At 43.5% G+C, this 27,497-nt stretch overlaps 1 protein-coding gene across 2 annotated transcripts in view; it reads left to right on the forward strand.

The window, feature by feature from the left end:
- Window positions 1-27,497, forward strand: part of erbb2 (erb-b2 receptor tyrosine kinase 2) — a 41,954-nt gene that overhangs the window by 1,082 nt on the left and 13,375 nt on the right. For both annotated transcript variants that reach the window (XM_020453882.2, XM_020453883.2), the window contains exons 2-19: window positions 13,244-13,395; window positions 13,478-13,664; window positions 13,990-14,130; window positions 15,917-15,985; window positions 16,107-16,222; window positions 16,467-16,608; window positions 16,910-17,044; window positions 17,170-17,296; window positions 17,810-17,883; window positions 18,203-18,293; window positions 19,081-19,283; window positions 19,533-19,662; window positions 21,937-22,033; window positions 25,548-25,702; window positions 26,015-26,062; window positions 26,438-26,576; window positions 27,062-27,184; window positions 27,363-27,461. In XM_020453882.2, the coding sequence (XP_020309471.1) occupies window positions 13,244-13,395; window positions 13,478-13,664; window positions 13,990-14,130; window positions 15,917-15,985; window positions 16,107-16,222; window positions 16,467-16,608; window positions 16,910-17,044; window positions 17,170-17,296; window positions 17,810-17,883; window positions 18,203-18,293; window positions 19,081-19,283; window positions 19,533-19,662; window positions 21,937-22,033; window positions 25,548-25,702; window positions 26,015-26,062; window positions 26,438-26,576; window positions 27,062-27,184; window positions 27,363-27,461 (2,228 nt within the window). The remainder of the gene's footprint in view (window positions 1-13,243; window positions 13,396-13,477; window positions 13,665-13,989; window positions 14,131-15,916; window positions 15,986-16,106; window positions 16,223-16,466; window positions 16,609-16,909; window positions 17,045-17,169; window positions 17,297-17,809; window positions 17,884-18,202; window positions 18,294-19,080; window positions 19,284-19,532; window positions 19,663-21,936; window positions 22,034-25,547; window positions 25,703-26,014; window positions 26,063-26,437; window positions 26,577-27,061; window positions 27,185-27,362; window positions 27,462-27,497) is intronic.

The raw sequence follows: 27,497 nt of genomic DNA on the forward strand, positions 1-27,497 counted from the left end.
CAACAGTGATTGCATTGTATGCTCCAAGGGCTCATGACGAGGTCAATTATTCACTGCGTGCGCTAAAGAGGACATTGTCTCATAGAACAGACCACTTGTCACTCTAGAAACTGCAGCACTTCAAATATTAACCAGTGAAAACTGAAAATGGAAGCGCAAAACATTCTGAAAACACATAGGTCTACATGTAGGCGACCTCTTTCCAAAGGGCACCGTGCATTCATTCACAACAACCAAGCTATTACTGTACAATTGTATTGATGCAATTGTTGTATCTCCAACTGTCTAATATCAAATTCAGTCTTTGTAAGAAGACTAAAAAGATTCACAGATACAAACTTTCTCAATGTAGGCCTATAGCTAGCCTACATTATCTGTTGTAGCCTTTTCTTTGACATGGAGGCATAACTGACTTATTGCATTTTGCGATCTAAAGTTAAGTTGATTTAACAGCTCCCACAATTTACACGTAGTCACCAGCTGCAGACAGTGCATAATGAGATTCAAAACTGCCAGGGGACATGATACACAATAACATTGGTACACGACTGAATGCAATCACAAGTCTGGTCAGAATTGGTTGACTATTTGCACAAACCAATTACAAAAAAATGGTTTGTGGAGAAGTCAAAGTAGTGCCAAGCTCTATACAAAACTGAGATTGGAATTGAATCAGAAATCAATTCTCTTTGAAAAAGTGGTGTGTGTTTCATTAGTTGTTTTGGTTCAAAAACATACATACACACACACACACACACACACGTAGCTTCTAGTCACAGGTGACGTGTTTAACAAATACAATTACATTGTTGTCTGTAACAGGTCTGTACAGTTTTTGTACCAATCAGTCTCTACCTTCTTTGGAAGCAAATCATTACCACATTGGTGTTCATAGTAATGTTTTCATTGCACTCAAAGCACCACATTCGAGTCATGTAAATATATTCATATTTTCACTAAAACACCAATAGAAACCGAATCTTACTGAGCTAAAGCGGGAAGAATTATGGATACAGAAAGGACACACACACACACCCTTGTTTTTGAAAGGTCGATATTCCAAAGGTCAGCTGTTGGGGTTTGATATGCAACTGTGCTCGGGTTCCTATTATACAGGTGGGATCACACTGAAACCTTTGGCTCTATGTCAATGTGCACACTCAGATTAGAGCATGTAGCTTTCTGTGTTGTGTGTTGGACAGTCTTCACAACCCTTTAACTCTCACACTCCAGTGCACCCATTGATTGAAACTCACTTGGAGGTGATTCAGCCTCTCAACTTAGTGTCACTCACTCTAGTTAAAACTCAATGACGCATGATGACTCGCTAGTCTGGACACCATGCAACTTAACTGACTAATGACTAGTGTATCCTCATATCTGTAGCGTCATCCCCAAATATTCCAGCCTCAGAATACATTTTTAAAATACATTGGTAACACTGCAGCCTGCAGGTATATTGCTAGGAGTAGTGAGCTCCAGAAGTATTAGGACAATGACACATTTTGTTGTTGTACTATGTACTCCTGCACTTTGGATTTGAAATGATACAATGACAATGAGGCAGACTGTCAGCTTTAATTTGAGGGTATTTTCATCCATATCAGGTGAACAGTTTAGAAATTACAATACTTTTTGGTACATAGAATTTGGAGTATCTACACAGACATACAGAGTCTCATTTATCAGCAACCATCACGCCTGTTTCCATTGGCATATTGTTAGCTAATCTAAGTTTATAATTTTAAAAGGCTAATTGATCATTAGAAAACCCTGTTGCAATTATGTTAGCACAGCTGAAAACTGTTGTCCTGATTAAAGAAGCAATGAAACTGGCCTTCTTTAGACTGGTTGAGTATCTGGAGAATCAGCATTTGTGGGTTCGATTGCCGGCTCAAAATGTCCAGAAACAAATCTCTTTCTTCTGAAATTTGTCAGTCTATTCTTGTTCTGAGAAATTAAGGCTATTCCATGCGAGAAATTGCCAAGAAACTGAAGATCTCGTACAACGCTGTGTACTACTCCCTTCACAGAACAGCGCAAACTGGCTCTAACCATAATAGAAAGAGGTGTGGGAGGCCCGGTGCACAACTGAGCAAGAGGACAAGTACATTAGTGTGTCTGGTTTGAGAAACAGACACCTCACAAGTCCTCAACTGGCAGCATAATTAAATAGTTCCCGCAAACACCAGTTTCAACAGTGAAGTGTGTTCTTTTGCCCATCTTAATCTTTTCTTTTTATTGGCCAGTCTGAAATATGGATTTTTCTTTGCAACTCTGCCTAGAAGGACATTTCTAAGTGACCCAAAACTTTTGAATGGTAGTGTATATACAAAGTATGTGGACATCCCTTCAAATGAGTGGATTTGGCTTTTTCAGCCATACCCATTGCTGACAGGTGTCTAAAATTGAACATTGGCAGTAGAATTGCGTTACTGAAGAGCTCCGTGACTTTCAACATGGCATCGTCATAGGATGCCCCCTTTCCAACAAGTCAGTTCGTCAAATTTCTCCCCTGCTAGACCTGCCCCGGTCAACTGTAAGTGTAGTTATTGTGAAGTAGAAACATCTAGGAGCAACAACTACTCAGCCGAGAAGTGGTAGGCCACAAAAGTTCACAGAACGAGACCGCCGAGTGCTGAAGCTCGTAAAAATCATCTGTCCTCGGTTGTAAAACTCAATGCCTAGTTACAAACTGCCTCTGGAGGCAACGTCAGCACAAGAACTGTTCGTCGGGAGCTTCATTAAATGAAGGGTGGTGTAAAGCTCGCCGCCATTGGACTCTGCAGCAGTGGAAATGCGTTCTCTGGAGTGATGAATAACGCTTCACCGTCTGGCAGTCCGACAGACAAATCTGTGTTTGGCGGATGCCAGGAGAACACTACCTGCCCGAATGCATAGTGCCAACTGTAAAGTTTGGTGGAGGAGGAATAATGGCCTGGGGCTGTTTTTCATGGTTCAAGCTAGGCCCCTTAGTTTCAGTGAAAGGCAATCTTAACGCTACAGCATACAATGACATTCTAGTCAATTCTGTGCATTCAACTTTGTGGCAACAGTTTGGAGAAGGCCCTTTCCTGTTTCAGCATGACAATCGCCCGTGCACAAAGCAAGGTCCATATAGAAATGGTTTGTTGAAATTGGTGTGGAAGAACTTGACTGGCCTGCACAGAGCCCTAACCTCAACCCCATCAAACACCTTCGGTATGAATTGGAACGCCGACTGCGAGCCAGACCTAATCGCCCAACATCAGTTCCCGACCTCCACTAAATGCTCTTATGGCTGAATGGAAGCAAGTCCCCGCAGCAATGTTCCAACATCTCTGGGAAAGCCTTCCCAGAAGAATTGAGGCTGTTATAGCAGCAAAGGGAGGACCAACTCCATATTAATGCCCATGATCTTGGAATGAGATGTTTGACGAGTGTCCATATACTTTTGGTCATGTAGTGTATGTCTCCATTGACTGTCTGGTTTGTGCGTGTGCGCTTGGTGGGGGGATGGCCTGAGCCAGGGGAAGTGTAGCTCTGCAAATCCTAATCACACACAACCTATTATTTGGGAGGGAATACTATTTCTAGATCAGTTATTCTACACCTCACTTTCCTGAAGCTGATCCTCTCCAACGGACTCGGAAGTTGTAGCTAAAAATAGATGAATTAGGGGCAGTTAAAGGGGTGAGTCAAACCAACACCTTAACTGTTACTCTAAGAGGTCCGAACCTCTTGACTTGACACTCACTGGATCAGGATTCAAGTCCCATTCCCAGTCAAAAAAAAAATCCCTTCTATACATTGGTGTCAGAAGTGCAAGGAGGCCATCTGAGAGGTGTGTACATGTGATGGACTTGGTATGGAGGAGCGAAGGATGGGGGTAGTGTAGCGACCTTAGCCCAACACCTAGCAAGCTCATCAAGAGGTTTGAGCCTCTTGGCGTGATGGTTAAGGTGTTGGCTTGACAGTCGCTGGAGCCAGGTTCGAGTCCCGGTCGGGGCTACCTCAGATTCACTACAATACACTTCTATGGTTGGTTTCAATAACTCTACCCTAACTGCCCCTAGTTGACCCATTTTCAGCTACAACTTCCGAGTTCGTTGGAGAGGAAAGTCAGTTTGAGCCAAAGTGAGATGTAGAATCACATACCTATAAATAGTATTCCCTACCAAATAATAGGTTTTATGTGCAGAGCTACGCCTACCCTTGCTCAGGCCATCACTCCCGCCAAACACGCATGCACAACCAGACAATGATTGATTGGAGACAGTTTGTGCCATTTTAAATAACATTTCCTAGGGTTTTATACCTACAGCAACTCTAGTGGATAATGCTGGAAATACCGGTAAAAACAAAGTGCCCCAAAAAGGGCCCAAAAAGGGCCCAAAAAGGGCCCAAAAAGCATGGCCTTTATTATAAGCTTAATATATATTATTTCATAACACAGCAAAAAAAAGGACACTTTTGTTATTTCTGTACTTGAGTATTTATTTCTATGCGTATGAGCATTGAAATGACTGAACATATTAGTAACACATTACTTAAAGCCTGCAGGTATAGTGCTTTACAAGTTGTTATAAGCATATATGAGCCTTTTTTATAATTAAAAAAAAATGTATCCTTTATTTAACTAGGCAAGTCAATTAAGAACTGATTCTTATTTACAATGACGGCCTCCGCCGGCCAAACCCGGACTATGCTGGGCCAATTGTGCGCCGCCCTATGGGACTCCCAATCACGGCCGGTTGTGATACAGCCTGGAATCGACCCAGGGTCTGTAGTGACGCCTCTAGCACTGAGATGCAGTGCCTTAGACCACTGTGCCACTCGGGAGCCCCAATGTCTTTATAATGTCTTATTTTTTAAGTTTCACAAGACATTATAAGACAGTCAGTCAAACATGCTTGTATGACAAGTTTTACAATGCATTATAACTGCCGGCTTAATGTTTGATTGGCCTACAGTAAAATACATCCACGTTTTACCTGTGGACAAAGCTTGATCCCTGTTGATTGAGACGGAGTGAAAAAAGACAAGGATACGACTGGACTGTTGGATGGATTCTACTACAGCATTCAATTTCAGTTTTGTTTTTGAAGCAGATGCGTTTGCTGCAACGTTTCTGTCCTAGGACCTTCCACAGGCTGCGGGCCAAAATAAAATGAACAATCAAATGCAATAGAGCTACATTTTGTGCATTGAGGTTCTCAACGCAAAGGATGTCTACAGTGAAACGTTGTACCTGCAAGAAACTATTTTTCTGATACCGGTCCTCAGATTGGTTTGGAGGAGCAATCATGCGTGTATTGTGTGTGTTGCACTCTGCCTGCCATTGTATTGACTTGTGTGTGTGTGAGACAAAGAGTGAATGTTCATGCGCATAGAGTACGCTCTGCACTGCAGCAACAGGTACATATCCTGTTCTTCCTGTCAGTTGAGCAATACCTGTTTGTACTTTGCAAGGGAAAGAAGGAGGAATGCTTTTGGGGGGAGTTAGAATAGAAATGTATGTTTATCCAAGGCAAGTTGCTAGGATTAGGGTTGTTGGGGAGGCAAAGCCCACCTGAAGGTGCAATCTGTAATTTAGTTTCTGTTATTGAGTGGACTATGTACAGGACTGAGTGGGAGGGTCTTTGCGGGCGGGTGTACTGATTGGCTGAAATAGAACTATGTTTGTTTTTGTGCTTTTCTTTTACTAGCTTTGATTGTTCATTTGCCCTGTGGCCATCAGAGTACAAAGGAATTCCAGATTTCACCTTTAAATGATGTCTGTTTATCTGTCGGACAATACTAGGTTTTGAAAGGAAGATGTTGAGTATCTTGGGGTAGGAGGTGATTAGGTTTCCAGTGAAGGAAGAAGTTGAAGGGGCGGTACAGCAAAGGGAATTGTTTTGATGTGTCTCGGTGGTGGCAGCTTTTCCGGGTTGAATTAACCTACACCTGCAGTAACATTGCTGGCAGCCGTGAACGTTGTTCTTGTTAGTCAGTGCACACAACGTACACCACACACACACACCCTTTGCTGACTGGCAGGCTACCCGTGCAGGTTTGGTTGTGTTAGCTTTCGAAGGCTCCTGCAGTACAGGTATAGGTCACATTCAATTTACATTTAGTAGGTACTCTCCTCAAGCTGACCCAATTAGCCTGTCAGTCATGGTTAATGCTTGAAAGACATTTGGTACACTCCAACAATGACAAACCAGAAAGCAGTTGACTTGAGAGCTTATAGCGAGCAAAGGATTTCCAAGTTTTATGTGGGAAGAAAAATATTTTGATTTGAAAATGTAATCTTGGATGACTAGCAATCACATTTCATTAGAAGTTGACGGTTCCCAAAGGTATAGCTGCCAATGTTTTGAAAAGACCCTGAGACTTGAATCTTGAAGTATGCTTTACAAGAAGTAGAAGGACACATTTAACTTGAAACATTTTATTTTTCAATTCAAAACCACAATGGCGTTCCATCCTCACTTTCATAGGCAAATGTAATCCATGAATGTATACCCAAACACTAATAATTATTCTCTCAAAACTAACGTGCAGTTTCATTTTCAAGCAAATGTGTTTGACAATTGCATTCAACTGTCATGATAGACATGGAATAGTCCGAGGTACGTGGGCTCTGTAGTTTTCATGAGGTTCTCAATGCTGACCGAACTGTTTGGTGTGTTATTTTTTCATCTTTTTCCCAGAAAACTCCACCACCTGGGTGGTTACTGCAGAAAGCATTTGGCAAATGGCCGTTTCCAAGTGAAGTTGCTAGGATACGGTGTAGAGAAGCGCTATGTAGCCAGCATTAGCGATCAGGGAGCACCTCGGTGAATGTGTGTTTGTTTAGGTGTCAGTGGCATTCCTTTGTTGGGCACTGACACATGCATAACGCCAGCACTTGTGCCCGTCTGAGAAAGAAGGGAAGAGAGGGAGGGATGGATGAAGGGAAGGAGATGGCGAGGGAGATCTGAAATGAGGAGAGAGGGAGTAGATAAGGAGAGAGAGCTGGAGAGAGAGAGTGAGAGTATTTACAGTAATTGGTTGGATAGGGAAAGGAAGGGGTGGGTTTCTACTCAAGGCCAAAGTCGGACAATGAACAAAACACGTACACACACACACACACACACGTGTGAGTGCGTGTGTCCATGCAAGTGGGAGTGAGTTTCGGTTTGATTTAGTGGGTCAGTAAAGAAATGAAAGCAGTTTCGGAAAAAAATCTAACAAACTCCTCTTTAGCTCCCTACAAAATATTTTACATGACCAAGTCAGTATAACATAGGAAGTTTAAGTATAAGTTTAAGTCATTTGATCTACACTGTAGAAAATAATTTCTTTCAATGTATTATTTACAGTCGTAAAGTTGCATGGCCCTTTCAAGCTCTATCAACTTTACATGTCAAGCTATCCTTACTTACACAAAATATTCTTTGACTAATAAAAGATAGTTAAGTCAACTTCAACAGTTGTCAGTTTAAACTACTATTCCTAGTTGAATCTACTTCAACTTCAGTTATATCAACTTTATCCTAACTAACACCTAATTTAATAAAACAAAGTCAAGTCAACTTTACAGTTTGTCAGTATAATGTACTATTTATAGTTGAATCAATTGAGGTTTTAGTAGAGATAACTAGCCTCCATTTTGAAAAATTACGTAATGTTTTCAAATCATCTAACTTACAGTCCAGTTAAGTAGCCACCAGCCAACAGACCACTTTAACTACAATAACACGATCAGTTTCCGTTTGACTCGTAACTTTTTTTTTACATGTGATTGTGTATCTACCTGCATTGAATGCACTAACTGACGTCGCTCTGGATTAAAGCATCTGCTAAATGAGCCAGGGTCAAAAGTAGTGCACTATATATCGCTGAATGATGCGTCTTGTCGTAGAGATCCGGCATTTACAGTAAGGGCGCGATAGTAATCAACTGAAGTTGCAAACTTTGAACAAGAAGATGTCCTGTTTGAGATACAGTCATGGCATTTTGTACATGAATGCATATCCTCATGTGAATCAAGTTTACCGTAAGGATCTATAAGCTCCGCCCATTCACAAGTCACAACAGGGAATCGATTTGAGCATTTCACAGTCAGTTCATTGACATCGACTATTCTTTTACTATACAGTGCCTTGCGAAAGTATTCGGCCCCCTTGAACTTTGCGACCTTTTGCCACATTTCAGGCTTCAAACATAAAGATATAAAACTGTATTTTTTTGTGAAGAATCAACAACAAGTGGGACACAATCATGAAGTGGAACGACATTTATTGGATATTTCAAACTTTTTTAACAAATCAAAAACTGACAAATTGGGCATGCAAAATTATTCAGCCCCCTTAAGTTAATACTTTGTAGCGCCACCTTTTGCTGCGATTACAGCTGTAAGTCGCTTGGGGTATGTCTCTATCAGTTTTGCACATCGAGAGACAGAATTTTTTTTCCCATTCCTCCTTGCAAAACAGCTCGAGCTCAGTGAGGTTGGATGGAGAGCATTTGTGAACAGCAGTTTTCAGTTCTTTCCACAGATTCTCGATTGGATTCAGGTCTGGACTTTGACTTGGCCATTCTAACACCTGGATATGTTTATTTTTGAACCAAAAGGTCGCAAAGTTCAAGGGGGCCGAATACTTTCGCAAGGCACTGTAAGTATAGTCGAGCGAGACTACTATCAGTATAACTGTCCCTCGTCTGCCCATAAAAAGAAATAATGTTTTCTATCAATGCATCTCCCTTTCAAGCAGTGGAGTCTCTGACATCCCATCCATTGTGAGCTATCGTAGTTTTGATTTCCAGTGAGTGCGAAAAATACTTAATTGTTTTTTTTCTCTCTCTCTCATCAATCCATGCAACATATGTTTGGATAACGACCTGTTTACTGTTGCATCTAGCATCTCCCACAGTCACATACAGTCTTTAGATTAACAAACATTTCCCTTTTTGCAGCTAGGGCTGTGGCGGTCATAACATTTTGTCAGCCGGTGACTGTGAACCATTTTAAAAAGTCTAATAAATCTATTATTAAATAGCCTACACCATCACAATAAATACATTATTTATTTTAGACAGGTCTAAAGAAACATGATATGAAGAAAATGTAGTTTATTTGAGAAGAACAGAATAGCATACTCTGTGTTGTCCTTATGTTAGGCCCTGATCTGACTATGCCATATGGCTGTGGGCTACACTAGTTCATTTAGCAAACGAGATTTGCTTAGAGTTCCGTAGCATCATTTTATAGTATGAAGAATACAATTGAACGTAGCTGAAAGGATATTTTCTCAAGGATTTGAGGGAGTGCACCCATGCGGCTGTTCTGTGTTGAGTGATTAACAAAGAAACAGGTACTCCTAAATGTTTAATTTTAATACATTCTCAGGCTGCATGATGCGATTAATGATGATTTGAAAAAAGTCGCACGAAAGGCATGAGCCCTGCTTAGTTTTTTTTTGCGCAGCCTGTACGCACTTCATTAGTCTCTCATTCCCAATTTGACAAGCCACTTGATAATACGTTGAATTTCCCGGCTGCATCCCCTTTGTGTGGCCATAATCCCCCTAAAAAAAACATGCCTTTTGCGGCCAGTAGCCGTTATGCCCTTGGGCTGAATATAATAATTATAATTCCCTTCTCCCTGCTGCGTGCTGAAGGACCTCTCACTCACATGGATCTCAGTCACTTTCTCACATGCTACAAGTGAAGACAGACACATCTGGGACGCAAACTGCGCTTCCTTATCCAATTCCGAGGCGCATATTGACAATATTGGAAGAACTGTCCACATTTCCTTTTCGTCAGCCAGCAAGATGAGTAGGCCAAACAAACAGCAAAAAGCACTAGCCTATGTCAATCTACTCTTCCCCCATAGTACAAAAGTTGATCTATTCTGGGCGAGAAATAAATATTCCAAAGAAAGTCCGGGACAGTTGTGGGGATGCAATAGATCCCAAATTAATGCAATGAGCCTGACGCAACAGATGAAAACGTTTACCTTAAAATGTTGATCAACTATTAGGCTATTTCTTCACATTATAAATACAGCAATGCGCACACGGAAGTAGGCTATAAGCACAAATGTTCCATTAGCAGGAAAACACCATTCTCAAAAGTGACCACTAATGCGATTATGCATGTAAATGCATTTTTATGGCGAAAATGATCTTCCCCAGTCTTGTAACTCATGTGCTGTGTACGTATGCCAGGTTAGGCTCTACAACCATTGTAAAGCAGATTAATGTGCTTCATTTTAAGAAGTTATTTGGCCACTTTAGTTGTGATCCCTATAGGCTAGGCTACATGAGGTGTGTGACTATGATTTTGAAGAAGTTGCACAAAATAAGCATGAACTGCAGCGGGGATAAGATACATGTCAACTATGCACATAAATAGCGACTGGAGGACGCTTTTCTCGTGGTTCATTTTCATGTCAGTCAGGTAGGGTATACTCCTGTTGTAAAGATCAGCAATGTGCTTAATATTAGGAAGGTTGAAAAATAAATATAGTAGGCCTAGCCTATAGAAAGCTGATGGGATCCTCCTTTTTTTAAATAGAGGCCATCACTCTGTTTTCTCACGCAATTGCGTAGCCTATAAGTGTTGCGGAACATGAGCTCATGGGCTCTCGTGAAGTGTTTGATTATATTTTTGATTAGATTTGCATTGATGTCAGAGTGATTAGAGGGACAATATAGTGCGGAGTACCAGGTATAGCAAGTTTGGTAGGCTACTAATGACCATCAGCAGCATCAGAGCTTGGTCACATGGAATTTGACTGCCATCATGACTCATGACTGCCGGTGTGGCGCTAATACGGTCACCGTAATAGCCCTAGGTGCAGCTGATATTTTGTAGGTCACTGTGAGAACGCTGCGTTTAGAACACACTACACGTCACATAGCATGTGATAAGAGTTCGTACACGATACAGTACTACAGGCGCGATAACGACTCGTATCTCTTTGGCTGCGTCCCACTACATTGCCTATATAGTGCACTACTTTCTACCAGAGACCTATGGGCATCTTCTCGGACATCTTCAACCTGTCCCAGGCTGTAGTCCCACATGCTTTAAGGAGACCACTATCGTGCCAGTGCCCAAGAAAAACAAGGTGACATGCCAAAAGACTATCGCCCCATCGCGCTCACCTCCGTCATCATGAAGTGCTTTGAGAGCCTGGTCGTGGCCCACATCAAGGTCAGCATGCCAGGCACACTGGACCCACTCCAATTTCCTTCCCGCTCCAACAGATCCACGGAATATACCATTTCCATCACTGTACACACCGCCTCAACCCATTTGTAAAAGAGGAACCCCTATGTGAGAATGCTGTTCATTGATTTCAGTTTGGTCTGGACACCACTCTCTGCTACTGGATCCTGGACTTCCTGATGGGCAAACCACAGGCTGTGAGGACTGGCAACAACACCTCCTCCATTCTGACTCTTAACACAGGGGCCCCCCTGGGGTGTTTTCTCAGTCCTCTGCTGTACTCTCTGTTCACACACAACTGCGTGGCTTTGCACAACACCAACTCTATCATCAAGTTAGCTGACAACACCATGGTTGTAGGACTGATAACCAACAATGATGAGTCAGCCTATATGGGAGGAGGTAAGTGAATGGCCATTGTGGTGTCACGACAACAACTCCCTCCATGTCAGGAAAAACAAAGGACTTGATTGTTGACTTCAGAAATCAGAGGAGGGAACATGCCCCAATCCACATAAACGGGACTGCAGTAGAGAGTTTGAAGTTCTTCGTCGTTCACATCCAGGACTTGTCATGGACCACCAACACCACCACTCTTGTCAAGAGGGCGCAACAGCTTCTCTACTTTCTAAGGCGGCTGAAGAAATTTGGCATGCCGCCCCGTATCTCCTCAAAATACTACCGCTGCACCATCGAGAGCGTCCTGACTCGTTGCATCATAACATGGTACGGGAATTGCTCTTTCCACAACCGCAAAGGCCCTCCAGCGGGAGTTGAAGACGGCCCACTAGGACCATGCGCTCACCCGTCCAGGATATCTACTCAAAACGGTACCTGGGGAAGGCACGCAGCATCATCGAGGACCCCACACAGCCCAGCCACGAGCTGTTCTCTCCGTTACAGTCGGGCATGAGGTCTGATACCAACAGGCTCAGAGACTGTTTCTATCCACAAGCCATCAGGCTGCTGAACACTTGAACAGGTCTGACCAACTGCTCTGATTCTCTGCACCTTAGTACACAGAACACACACACACACACACACATATATATACATTAAAGCTACACACACATCACAACTTCTGCTACCACACTCTTACTATACTGCTCAATTTATACACTTGACCCCATCCCCCCTTCGACAATACACAAGTAAATATTAAATTGTGCCTTCCTGTATTACACTTAAGCTAAAATATTTATTATATTCTACTGACATTTACTTGTTCATATTCATGTCTTTGATTATTTCTTATTGTTGAGAACGAATCAGCAAGTAAGCATTTAGTTGGACAGTGTATACCATGAATATCCCGCACCTACAACTAATAAAAACTGGATGGGCCCTGGTCAAAAGCAGTGCACTATGTAAGGAAAAGGGTGCCATTTGAGACAAAGCCATGCACTTTGGAGACCCTTGGCAGAGGCTCAGCCATTGGCCAAATCATCTTCCTCTCTCTGCATTTCCTGTGTCCCTGTATCCTGTGTCACCTAGTGTCCGGCTTGCTGTCTCCAAAACGAGGGAAAGTGATAGCCCTGGAAGAGTGAGAGAGGAGGTGGAATTGAACTTTTGGAAGGAGGGTTGACATAAGTGTTATGGGAGTCTTCCAGGGATCTGGGGAGGAAGTAATTGAATGTGTGTGTGTGGAAGACTAGACTCTTCTTTCTTTCCTGTCTTTAGGAAGAAAGTATGTCAATGTGCACACTATACAGACAATATGCATATGACTGTATTCCTCATGCTATGGTAGAGGGAGGAAAAAACCTATAGTGAATCTTAAAGTGAAAAAAGACATGTACTACATGGTGTACTGTATAGTGTCAGTTGTTGATACACCTGCAGTGTATGTGACAATAAAATGCCTCCATTTGTTTTCGGCACATGCAACAGAAATGGCACACCTGATTACCAATTTACCCAAATGCTTCATCAAAGGCGTCAAGATGCACGGAAACACTGGTTGACACAAAGCCCTGCTTCAACTCAGGATCCTGTTCTTTAAATTAAAGGTAACATGTATTAACGTATCTATTTTGTGTGTGCGTGTTGTCAGTGTGCCTGGGCACAGACATGAAGCTGGCCCTGCCCTCCAGTCTGGAGAACCACTATGAGACCCTGCGGCTGCTCTACACTGACTGCCAGGTGGTGCACGGCAACCTAGAGATCACACATCTTCGGGGCAAGCCGGACCTCTCCTTCCTACAGGTATGTTTTCTTTGCCTGATTTTTCTTCTTCTTCTCCCTCACCTGTTATCAATGCTAACATCCCTCCCTTTCCCCCCTCCAGGGTATCGTGGAGGTGCAGGGCTACGTCTTGATTGCCCGTGTGTCTGTGAGTGTGGTGCCGCTGGACAACCTGCGCATCATCCGGGGAAGCCAGCTGTACAACTCCAGCTATGCTCTGGCTGTCCTGGATAACACCCTCCCTCAAGAAGGGGTGGGCCTGAGGGTGCTCCGCCTCCGCAGTCTCACAGGTGAGGGAGGGGCCAGAGAGTGAGAGGGAAGTCTTTTTGGGATACAGGAGGGATCTAATCGTAATTTAATGAAGGGATGGATTGGATACTTATATCGGCCCCTATTTTAATTCTTTAAAAGTGCATCTTTCCTTCTTTGTCATAACAACTAATTAGACATGATTGAACAGGTGAATGCAAGGGCTTTACCACATGGCTTTTTCCTGTCCAGTCATTTCTCATCAGTGATTACTTCAAGGAATGTAATCTCTTGTTAGGTTTTTCTGTCAGTTCCTCTGTGAACATTTTGAACTGACCCTTCTCTCCCTGTCCTGTTAACCCATAGAGATCCTGCTGGGTGGAGTGCATATTTGGGGAAACCACCAGCTCTGTTTCCCAGACCCCCAGCACATGGAGTGGAGGGACACACTGGATGAAAAGAACACGCATGCCAAGCAGCTCCGCCTGCAGGCCCGGGCCCCCAACTGTGAGTGTTCCTGTTATGGGAGTTTACACACACACACGTACTCTCAGACGTGTACACACACGTACTCTCAGACGTGTACACACACACACACAGACATGTGTACACACACACACACACACACACAGTGCCTTCGGAAGGTATTCAGACCCCATTACTTTTTCCACATTTTGTTAGGTTACAGCCTTATTCTAAAATATATTATTTGTTTTTTTCCCCCTTATTGATCTACACAATGCTCCATAATGACGAAGCAAAAAAAGTTTTTTTGGAAATTGTTGCTAATTTATACAAAAATAAAATACATTTACATAGGTATTCAGACCCTTTACCCTTGGCAGCAATTACGGCCTCCAGTCTTCTTGGGTATGAGGCTTGGGCTTGGCACACCTGTATTTGGGGAGTTTTTCCAATTCTTCTTTGCACATCCTCTCAAGCTCTGTCAGGTTGGATGGGGAGCGTTGCTGCACAGTTATTTTCAGGTCTCTCCAGAGATGTTCGATCGGGTTCAAGTCCGGGCTCTGGCCGGGCCACTCAAGGACATTCGGAGACTTGTCCCGAAGCCACTCCTGCGTTGTCTTGGCTGTGTGCTTTGGGTTGTTGTCCTGTTGGAACGTGAACCTCCTGCCCCCAGTCTGAGGTCCTGAGCGCTCTGGAGAAAGTTTTCATCAAGGAACTATCTGTACTTTGCGCCGTTCATCTTTGCCTTGATCCGGACTAGTCTTCCAGTCCCTGCCTCTGAAAAACACCTCCACAGCATGAAGCTGCCACCACCATGCTTCACTGTAGGGATGGTGCTGGGTTTCCTCCAGACGTGAAGCTTGGCATTGAGGCCAAGGATTTGAATCTTGGTTTCATCAGACCAGAGAATCTTGTTTCTCATGGTCTGAGAGTCTTTAGGTGCCTTTTGGCAAACTCATAGCGGCCTGTCATGTGCCTTTTACTGAGGAGGGGCGTCCGTCTGGCCGCTCTACCATAAAGGCCTGATTGGTGGAGTGCTGCAGAGATTGTTGTCCTTCTGGAAGGTTCTCGCATCTCCTCAGATGAACTCTAAAGCTCTGTCAGAGTAACCATCAGGTTCTTGGTCACCTCCCTGACCAAGGCCCTTCTCTCCCAATTGCTCGGTTTGGCCAGGCAGCCAGCTCTAGGAAGAGTCTTGGTGGTTCCAAACTTATTCCATTTAAGTATGATGGAGGCCACTGTGTTCTTGGAGACCTTCAATGCTTCGACACGATCCTATCTCGGAGCTCTACGGACAATTTCTTCAACCTTATGGCTTGGTTTTTGCTCTGACATGCACTGTCAACTAGTGTGACCTTATATAGACAGGTGTGTGCCTTTCCAAATCATGTCCAATCAATTGAATTTACCACAGGTGGACTCCAATCAAGTTGTCGAAACAGCTCAAGGATGATCAATGGAAACAGCATGCACTTGCACTCAATTTCGAGTCTCATAGCAAAGTTTCTGAATACTTATGGAAATAAGGTGTTTCTGTTTTTTTTCTTAACCTGTTTTCACTTTGTCATTATGGGGTATTGTGTGTAGATTGCTGAGGACCTTTTTAATATATGCCATTTTAGAATAATTCTGTTACGTAACAAAATGTTGAAAAAGTCAAGGGGTCTGAATATGTTCCGAAAGCACTGTACATCCCATTTGCCAGTCAACTATCGCTATGATTGTAGTGTGGTCATTCTCTGCAACAGTCTGTCTCCAGAGGTCAATGTTTGGTCAACATCGGTGACCGTCTGTCAAGGTGTTGTTGACCGTCTGTCTTTTGTCCCAGGTCCAAAGTGCTCCCCTGCCTGTGTAAAGCGAAGCTGCTGGGGAGAGACAGAGAAAGACTGCCAGACCCGTGAGTCTGTCTCTTTCCATCATTTCTTCTCTCAATCTGTTTGTCTTTATGTCTCCATTCTGTCTGCCTCTCTCTCTGTCTCTCTCTCACACACTTTCTCTCTTTCTCTCTCCCCTTATAGTGACCCATGTGCACTGTGCATCGGGGTGTCTGCGCTGTAAGGGACCTGATCCCAATGACTGCTGCCACATGCAGTGTGCTGCCGGCTGCACTGGGCCCAAAGACTCAGACTGCCTGGTGAGAATACTGCCATGACAGACAGACACGGAGTTCCTGTGTCTGTCTATTTTAAATAATGTGTATTGACTCTTGCCTCCGATGTGTCAGTTTTCCACTGTATTGGTTCCTACAGTTGCGCCAGGAGAAAACACGGTGGTGTGTTACATACGCATTGCGGCAATTGTTCTGCCAATACTGCAGCACAACCTAACTTTTTCATTTCCTTCGGACAAACTTCTAAAGAACTGCCTCTGTTTTACAGTCGTGCCGTCACTTCAACGACAGCGGGACGTGTAAAGACAACTGTCCGCCCCCAACAATCTACGACCCGGTCACCTTCGTGTCCAAACCCAACCCCAACAGGAAGTTCAGCTTCGGGGCCACCTGCGTCAAGACATGTCCCTGTAAGCTTGGCTTACTTTCCTGTATATATAAATGTCCCTTTTTCTATGTCTATGTCTGTCTCTGTTTCTCTCTCTTCTCTCTCTGTCTCTTTAAGGAATTATATTGTCTCTCTATCTCTATCCCTCCCTCTTACCTATTTCTTCTTAACACACACTCTCTCTCTCAATTCATTTGAGGTCAATTCAAAAGGCTTTATTATCATGGAGAGTGTAGCGACACACACTGTACATTGTCAAAGAAAACATATAGAAACAGAAATATCTCAATTATATTTTAAAATCAACATCTCTCTTTCTATAGATAACTACCTAGCCATGGAGGTGGCCTGTACCATGGTGTGTCCTAAAGCGAACCAGGAAGTGATTATCACCCAGCCTGACGGCAAGGAGACACAGACACAGAAGTGTGAGAAGTGTGAAGGGGAATGTCCAAAAGGTTTGTGTGTGTATGTTTTTGAGTTCGAATGTGCTCATATGTTATGACGGTGATGGTGGTGGTGTGTGTGTTTTAACATTTGCGTGTGTGCTTATTCACCCTGACTGTATCTATGTGTGTTCCAGTGTGCTATGGGCTGGGCATGGGTGATCTCCAGAGCTCCTCCTGGGTGAGCTCCTCCAACGTGGCCCAGTTCACTGGCTGCAATAAGATCTATGGCAGTCTGGCTTTCCTTCCACAGAGCTTCACAGGGTAACTGCTCTACTGTCTCTTTTCTACCTTTTATCTGGCCCACTAAGAGAGGGGGATTTGTCTGTTACCAACAGCCAATAAAAACCTGGGTTCAACCTGGGCGAGGTTTTCAGTTTACTGGCAAGCTCAATCCAGCAATCGGGTCCGAGCCTCTTTGCCCATTATTGTGCCATCTCCATGCAAGCCATTGTTTGCTAACACCAGAAAGACTCAGCAAGGGACTTCTTCCTGTAAATAACTAGTATGGAAGAACTTGTCACATTCACGCTTCCTCACGGGAAGCAATCGCTTCAAACCTGTCTGGCACTAGCACGCACTGCCTCGCACGGATATGACACAATAATGGGCAAGTGGCTATTGTGTAGTAGTATTACCCTCCAGGGTGATGTCACAGCAGCTATTTTATGCCTGAAAGCTCATCTCACATTTGCTGTCACATGTTGAGTTGTTAAGGTGTTGTTCATGTCCATATTGACCACACTCATGTGTGATCTCTGTGTTCCTTTTGTCCAGCGACCCATTGGCTAACATGACAGGTCTGACCCTTAGTGAGCTGGATGCATTTAAGAATTTGGTGGAGATCACAGGTACTGAACACACGCGTAAACATGCATGTACACATTAACACACATATACACACATGCACGCACACACTCACGCATATATGCGTACATGCATGCACATAAACGGAATGCACATGCACACACACACTTACCCTCACACATGCACTCACACGCACAAACACGCACAGCCATTTACACACACACACACACACACACACACACACACACACACACACACACACACACACACACACACACACACACACACACACACACTCTTTACTTTCTTTTGGGATAGCATTGATTCTGTATGCGTGTTTGTGTGTGTTTCTGTTCCCTACAGGATATCTGTACATTGATGCGTGGCCAGCCAACTGGACTAACCTGAGTGTGTTTGAGAACCTGAAAGTGATCCGAGGAAGGATGCTCTATAAGTAAGTCTGTGGGACTGTCCGTCGGTCTGTTCGTCTCCGCCATGTCATTACAGTATCATGTCTGTTGTCAGTCCGCCGGCCAAGTCCGTCTGTCCACTAGTTTTGGTCTACTAATGTTTCATGAAGTCTGTCTTATATAATAATACTTTTTTTCTGTTTGTCTTGCCAGTCAATATTAATTATATCCATCTACCTGTCTGTCTTGCTGTCTCTTTGTCCTGCTGCCTGCCTGTCTACATTTGTCCTCATTATATGTGTCCATGTTCTATGCATGTCTGTCTGGTCAAGGATCCCTTGAACTTTGGGTTATAAAAGCTAATGATTACCCAGCACAGCTGCCTGAGGCTGCAGGGTGATATTGTAAATATTGCAGGTTAGTGGATGGAAGTCTGTGCAATTCCTACTTGTATGGGGTTTTCTGCTTTCCCGTTTTCTGTGTTTCTGTCAAGCTATCTACTCTTTCACTCCTCCCCTCTTTACCCTTCTTCTACCATCCTTCTAACTCCTCTTAACCCCATTTTCTCCTCCAACATTTTTCACTCCCAAAAATAGATTTAAATGTTCTAAATAACGGGAGCTCTCATACTAAACAGATTGATAAAAATAAAAATTTATATAAAAAAACGTAAAAACTTGTAACTAAACCTGCTGTTAAACTAAACTTACAGCATAGGTCACGCTGCAGAATATAACTTGACTCACGGTGCGTTAGCTCACAGCGCAAGTGTCTTCGCCCATACTATTAACTGAATAAATGGGCTCCCACCTCTCCTCTCTTTCCTTTTAGAGGAGTGTTCTCTCTGGGGGTCCAGTCAATACAGATCCGCTCTCTGGGTCTGCGTTCACTCAGGAGCATCAGCGGGGGTCTGGTCCTGCTCCACAACAACTCCCAGCTCTGCTACACCCAGGACCTGCCCTGGGGGACCCTGCTGCACCCCACCCAGGGGCCCCACCGAATCGTCAATGCCAACCAGGACCCCCGGGAGTGTGGTATGCATAACGCGCACACATTCACGAATGAAAACAAGCAGCACACGTGCATGCTAATAGGCACATTTTGTGGATGTCTATGTTTATGCGTATGTGTGTATGGTGGTTGTGTGTTGAGAGGGAAGAAACATGCGTGTGCATTCATGTGTGTGAATGTTAGTATTTTCCATGTGGCACCAAAAGCTGTGTCCTTGGTGATCAGTAAAGTTTATTCAATCTAATTGAATTCTCCCTGTCTTCTCCTCCTAGTGGTGGAGGGCCGTATGTGTCACCTGCTGTGTGCTAATGGCTGCTGGGGGCCAGGGCCCAGCCAGTGTGTGGCCTGTGTGAAATTCCAGCGTGGGAAGGAATGCGTGGAGGAGTGCGACATCTATCAGGGGTGAGAGACGGTCAAACAATCTGTCATACGCACGTACACACACGTTCTCCCGGCTCCTATGGCTGGAAAATAAGTCAAAGAGTGTGTGGAGGAGTGCAATATCTATCAGGGATGATAGACGTATGGGGTGCCGTTAGTAAAAACTCTATGTTATGAAAAAGGTGCATTTTGTGCCATGAAATGCAAACATTGCCGTCTTTTGCTTCCACAAAATGGAGATGGTCAAAAATGAATAGGGAGTGTACAGTATGTCAGAGAAAATCGATACAAATGTGGAAATGACAACTGGATCAAGTGATTAAAGCATTTAGTCAATCAATTGAAAAGCTTTTATTGTTGAATCTGCCCTCTGGTTCCTTTGGTTGATCCAGACCAAAGCAGTTTGTACAGTATTACATGCTGACTACACTGGCCACGCGCGCACGTGTTGATTTTGTCCATCATGACACACAGGTTAAAATATCTAAACCAACTGTGAACCAAGTATATTCATTTGGGTGCATGTCGAAACACACATGACATATTCATGGACTTTTAGCTAGCTTGTTATGTCTAGCCAATTTGTCCTGGGAGATGAACATTGGGTTGTTATTTTACCTGAAATGCATATGGTCCTTTTTTTTTTCTTTGTAGAATTTTGACCTGGAGTCATACAAAATTGTGTGTTTCTGAACTCTGACTATTTATTAACGCTAGAAAATCTGGACGTTGAGCAATCCCGTTCATGAAGCTGCTTTAGAGAATGCCAAGAGTGTGTAAAGCTGTCATCAAGGCAAAGGGTGGCTTCTTTAAAGAATCTCAAATATAAAATACATTTTTGATTAGTTTACTATAGATACTCGCTGCTTTGCTATAAAGGATAAGAGATTGAGAGGTTAAAAAAAATCTGTTTTATAAAGCCTAATATGAAGCAGAGGGGTGAATATAATAGCAGCAAAATGCAACAATCAACTGGTAGAAAAGCAGCATAGAATTCTGGTACCGCGCGCAAAAATAACTCCCGTTGTAAGGGCCGTTTATAAATAAATACAATTACTTATATGCTTGTATGCTCCTGAAAACCAAGGAGTAGATAAGAGAGGCGGGACTTGCAGCGCATCAAGCATCTCAGATAGAACCAAGTTCTGTTTTAGCTCCTGGCTGCGCTGACACCCGTTGACGCGTACGACCAGTGTGGATGAAATGACTGAATAACATGTATGTGGACATTTTATTTTGCAACGCTTGCACACATGCAATATTTGGGGTGTCGGCTATATTTGCTGCACGAGCCTTGGCCACAATCTCCCAATAGAACGGAATGATGTTTAAAAACATACAAGCGAGACCAAGTAGTCATGCAACTCAGAGTAAATCAAAGTCACATACCCCGAATACAACAGGTGTAAACTTTCCCATTAAACGCTTACTTATGAGCCCTTTCCCAACAATGCAGAGTTAAAAAATTGGGGCGGCAGGGTAGCCTAGTGGTTAGAGCGTTGGACTAGTAACCGAAAGGTTGCAAGTTCGAATCTCCGAGCTGACAATGTGTGTGGGTGTGAGGTAGTTGAGGTGATTGAGGTAATATGTACATGTAGTTGGGGTAAAAGTGACAAGGCAATCCGGATAGATAAACAGAGTAGCAGCAGCATGTGTGAAGTGTTGAAAGTGTGTGTTTTGTTCATTAGGACACACAATGGAATATGTTAAACATTTTGCAACAGAAAAGATACATCCAGCCCTGGTAGTTCCTTCCTGTTTCAGTCTGTTTCATTCTGTTTGGTTTCTAATGAACACAACCCAGCATTATGTAGCTCTTGTCAAAAGTAGGGCACTGGTGGTACATCTAGCAACAAAACGGATGCGAGTACAACTTTGGGGCAAAACAAACAGGGTTGGCTTCGTTTCAAAGGATTATTGACAACATGTGAACTATATTTTGTCTCCAAATGTTTATTGAAAACACAAAACAATTTGCACAATATGCACTTGTTGTCTCAAATACATCGCTACAGTTGTTGGTTAGCTAGTTAGCAAATTCTTGCCATATTAGCATAAACATGAAAAAATAAGTGAAAACAAGATACAACTAGCTTAAAAGAGCCACCTACGATTTAATGGTCATCTTGTGTGTGGACTGTTTGGATGTGTAGATAAGTGTAGATAAGTGTATGTGTAGATAAGGCGATGATGTTGATGATTGTGATCTTAATGATAACAGTGATAATGACTATGGCAATGGTGATGAGGACAATGTTGATGATGATGATGCTGATGATGATGTGTTTGGTGCAGTTCCCCGAGGGAGTTTTTCGACAACTCCGAGAGAGTCTGTGGCGCCTGTCACTCAGAGTGTCGCCCCATCAATGGCTCTGTCTCCTGCCTAGGCCCGGTAAGACGTGTGTTTTCGTATATGAGTGGGTGTTTGTGTGTGTGGTGTAGACGATATCCCTCTGTTTGTGTGTATTTTCATTTGAGTTTTGTGTGTGTTTTCATTTACAGTGCTGTGAAAAAGTATTTTTCCCCTTTCTAATTTTCTCTACTTTTGCATAGCTTTGATCCCGAATGTTATCAGATCTTCAACCAAAACCTAATCATAAAATCGATGACCTACGAGGAAGATTAAACTAGCAACTGGACATTAAAAACGAATATCTTATGCTTCACGGAGTCGTGTCTGAACGATGACATTATCAACATACAGCTGGCTGGTTATATACTGTATCGGCAGGATAGAACAGTGGCGTCTGGTAAGACAAGGGGGGTCGGACTATGTATATTTGTAAACAACAGCTGGTGCACCATATTTTAAGGAAGTCTCAAGGTTTTGCTCGGCTGAGGTAGAGTATCTCATGATAAGCTGTAGACCATACTATCTACCTAGAGAGTTTATCTGTATTTTTCATAGCTGTCTACATACCACCACAGACCGATTCTAGCACTAAGACCGCACTCAATAAGCTGTATTCCACCATAAGCAAACAGGAAAACACTCATCCAGAGGTGGTGTTCCTTGTTGCCGGGGACTTTAATGCAGAGAAACTTAAATCCGTTTTATCAAATTTCTATCAGCATGTTAAATGTGCAACCAGAGGGGGGGAAAAACTCTAGACCACCTTTACTCCACGCACAGAGACGCATACAAAGCTCTCCCTCGCCCTCCATTTGGCAAATAACACTGAGCGCACCAGCTGTTCCGGACGACTGTGTGATCACGCTCTCCGCAGCCGATGTGGAAAAGACCTTTAAACAGGTCAATATTCACAAGGCCGCAGGGCCAGACGGATTACCAGGACATCTACTCCGAGCATGCGGTGACCCACCTGGACAAAAGGAACACCTATGTGAGAATACTATTCATTGACTACAGCTCAGTGTTCAACACCATAGTGCCCTCAAAGCTCATCAATAAGCTAAGGACCCTGGGACTAAACATCTCCCTCTGCAACTGGATCCTGGACTTCTTGACGGGCCGCCCCCAGGTGGACAGGTAACAACAGATTCGCTATGCTGATCCTCAACACGGGGGCCCCTCAGGGGTGCGTGCTCAGTCCCCTCCTGTACTCCCTGTTCACTCATAACTGCACGGCCAGGCACGACTACAACACCATCATTACGTTTTTGCCGATGACACAATAGTGGTAGGCCTGATCACCGACAACGCCGAGACAGCCTATAGGGAGGAAATCAGAGACCTGGCTGTGTGGTGCCAGGACAACAACCTCTCCTTCAAAATGATCAAGACAAAGGAGATTATTGTGGACTACAGGAAAATGAGGACCGAGCACGCCCCCATTCTCATCGACAGGGCTGTAGTGGAGCAGGTTGAGAGCTTCAAGTTCCTTGGTGTCCACATCACCAACGAACTAACATAGTCCAAACACACCAAGACTGTCGTGAAGAGGGCACGACAAAACATATTCCCCCTCTGGAGACTGAAAAGATTTGGCATGGCATCCTTAGATCCTCAAAAGGTTATACAGCTGCACCATGTAGCTGGTTGCATCACTACCTGGTATGGCAACTACTTGGCCTCCGACCGCAAGGCACCACAGAGAGTAGTGCGTATGGCCCAGTACATCACTGGGGCTACGCTTCCTGCCATCCAGGACCTCTATACCAGGCGGTGTCAGAGGAAGGCCCTAAAAATTTTCTGACTCCAGCCACCCTAGTCATAGACTGTTCTCTGCGCTATCGCGCGGCAAGCTCTACTGGAGCGCCAAGTCTAGGTCCAAGAGGCTTCTAAACAGCTTCTACCCCCAAGCCATAAGACTCCTGAACATCTAATCAAATGGCTACCTAGACTATCTGCATTTCCCACCCCCTGTTTTATGCTGCTGCTACTCTGTTATTTTCTATGCATTGTCACTTTAATAACTCTACCTACATGTACAGTGGGACAAAAAAGTATTTAGTCAGCCACCAGCCACCAATTAGTCAGCCATCAGTGGTCTTGTATGTCTTCCATTTCCTAATAATTGCTCCCACAGTTGATTTCTTCAAACCAAGCTGCTTACCTAATGCAGATTCAGTCTTCCCAGCCTGGTGCAGGTCTACAATTGTGTTTCTGGTGTCCTTTGACAGCTCTTTTGTCTTGGCCATAGTAGAGTTTGGAGTGTGACTGTTTGAGGTTGTGGACAGGTGTCTTTTATACTGATAACAAGTTCAAACAGGTGCCATTAATACAGGTAACAAATCCTGTGGAGGACAGAGGAGCCTCTTAAAGAAGAAGTTACAGGTCTGTGAGAGCCAGAAATCTTGCTTGTTTGTAGGTGACCAGATACTTATTTTCCACCATAATTTGCAAAGAAATTCATTATAAATCTTACAATGTGATTTTCTGGATTTTTTTTCTAATTTTGTCTGTCATAGTTGAAGTGTACCTATGATGAAAATTACAGGCCTCTCTCATCTTTTTAAGCAGGAGAACTTGCACAATTGGTGGCTGACTAAATACTTTTTTGCCCCACTGTACATATTACCTTGACTAACCCGGTACCCCCTGTATATAGCCTCGCTATTGTTACTCTACTGCTGCTCTAATGACTTGTTCCTTTTATTTCTGATTTTTTAAACGGCATTGTTGGTTAGGGGCTTGTAAATAAGCATTTCACTGTTCTATTCGGTGCATGTGACTAATAAAATTTGATTTGATTTGGTGGTGGTTGTGTGATGGTTTGGGGATGCTTTACTGACTCAGGTCCTGGATGACTTGCCTTAACAGAAGGAACCATTAATTCTGCTCTGTATCAGAAAATTCTACAGGAGAATGTCAGGCCATCCGTCTGTGAGCTGAAGTGCAGCTGGGTCTTGCAGCCATGCAAGACAATGATCCAAAACACACAATTAGCCTACATGAAAATGGTTAAAAAGCGACACATTTGAGGTTTTGGAATGGCCTTGTCCAGGTCCACACTTAATACCAATTCAAATGTCGTGGCAGGATTTGAAACGAGCAGTTCATGCTTGAAAACCCACAATTGTTGCTGAGTTAAAGCAGTTCTGCATGCAAGAGTGGGCCAAAATTCCTCCTCATTGATGTGAGAGACTGATTAACAACTTCAAGAAGCATTTGGTTGCAGTCATTGCCGCTAAAGGTGGCCGCTAAAGGTGGCACAGACAGTTATTGAGTGTAAGGGGGCAATTCCTTTTTTACAAAGGGGAATTAGGTGTTGCATAACTTTAATTAAATAAATAAAATATGTTTTTAAAAATGTGGTTATTTGTCAAATCTGTTTCTCTTTATCTAATATTAGGTTTTGGTTGAAGATCTGCTAACATTCAATATATAAAAATATGCAGAAACAGATCAAATCAGGAAGGGGACAAAAACGTTTGACTATATATGTGTTTTTAAATACTGTGTGTGTGTGAATCTTAAGCTCTCTCTTTCGTCTTACCTCTAGGGGGCCCACCAATGTACAGATTGCCTGCACTACCAGGATGGGGAGGTGTGTGTGGAGAAATGTCCCAGTGGGTTGAAGGAGGAGCAGCACACTGTGTGGAAATACAGCAACGCCACGGGCCACTGCCTCTCCTGCAACACCAACTGCACACTCTCGTGAGTGTACACACACTTCAACAGACACACACTTAAACAGACACACACACACACAGATGTAACATGAGACATATACACACACAAACACACAGGCATGTGAACATGCACACACAGGCATGTGATCGCACACACACACACAAATGGGCATGTGACTGCAAACACACACAAACTTAAACACACACACCGATATGACATGAGATATATATACACATACAAACAGGTGCGTGAACACACACACAAACAGCCGCGTGAACACAAACACACCACCACCACCAAAACTGCACAATGCTAATGCTGCTTTTTCTTTCTTAGGTGCACTCAGAAGGATGAAAGAGGCTGCCCCATCCATACTAAAACAGGGTGAGGTTTTCCATCACAAATATCTGTCATGCTCTGCAATACTCTAACTGATATCCCATTGTCTTTCTTTTTCAATACTTTAATTTTTTCTCCAAGCCACACCCACCACGTTGGTGCTGTTTCTCCCCTCTATCCAACTCTCTCCCATTCTCTCTTATCCAACTGTTGTGATCTTTCATCTCTCCTGCTCTATAACCGAAGTTCTCCAGTGTCATCTTTGAGCCTGTTGTCCTGTTGCTCCGAGGATTACTTCACCTGCTTCAATGCATTCACAAAATATTCACAAGGAAGCCAAGAGGGTTTATGAATGTGTAGTAGCATTAGTAAAAGTAGTAGGTACTTGATGAATGTGAATGTTGCTCTCTGTCTTTCCAGGCCGGGCACTTCGATCGCGGCTGCGGTGGGCGGGGCGGTGCTCTTCCTCATCCTATTGGGTCTGCTGGTGTTCTACCTACGCCGACAGAAACAGCTCAAGAGGAAGGAGACATTGAGGAGGATTCTCCAGGAGCATGAGGTGGGTGTGGGCACTGCCATGCCACATGGGGCTGGCGCGAAGCTGTCACTTCACATGGGGCTGTCACTACTTGTAAAGATCATACAATATGTTAATAAGCTGTCTGTCTTATAGTTACAGGGGTTAAAGTTCTGTCACTGCGACGGATTTCCTTCATATGGATTCGTCTTTTTTTTTAATACATTAAAAAGTTTCATACGTGTACAAAATTATCCTCTTTCCTGAAGAACATGGTCATGCTTTTAAAAAAAAATGTGTTTATTTTATTTTTTTATACATGAAAGTGGAGGTTAACTTGGCCCCTGACAATTTTTCTTCTATAACCCCTGTAGTTAATGTTATTAGGGTTTCCCAGGGCATTATCAATGTCGTAGGTCTTGTCGTAACACAAGCGTGATAAAAGTTTCAGTTCTAAGTGAAAGAGTCGGTGATTGCAGTTCTAGTTTTAACTGCAAACATGATGGGAGTCTTCTCTCTGTCTGTAGCTGGTGGAGCCTCTGACTCCCAGTGGAGCCCTGCCCAATCAGGCCCAGATGCGCATCCTCAAGGAGACCGAGCTAAAGAAGCTAAGAGTTCTGGGCTCAGGAGCCTTCGGCACTGTTTACAAGGTGTGTGTGTGCAAGCGTCTGTCTGCCTTTGCGTTGTCTATAAGATACCCTCATACCAATCGAATAGTTTGAAATTGAATATAACATTGATTGTCAACATCGTTTATTGAAATTCAAACTTTTTCTAAAGTTACTATGTTATTATAGCATAATTATAATGTGAATATACTCATTCCAGGGGGCGTGGGCTCCTGATGGGGAGAATGTGAAGATCCCGGTGGCCATCAAGGTTTTGCGGGAGAACACTTCGCCCAAGGCCAACAAGGAGATCCTGGATGTGAGTTTTGGTATCAACCCATCCTTCTTTTAATGA

This window comes from Oncorhynchus kisutch, linkage group LG20 (genome assembly GCF_002021735.2).
Source record: "Oncorhynchus kisutch isolate 150728-3 linkage group LG20, Okis_V2, whole genome shotgun sequence".
NCBI lineage: Eukaryota > Metazoa > Chordata > Actinopteri > Salmoniformes > Salmonidae > Oncorhynchus > Oncorhynchus kisutch.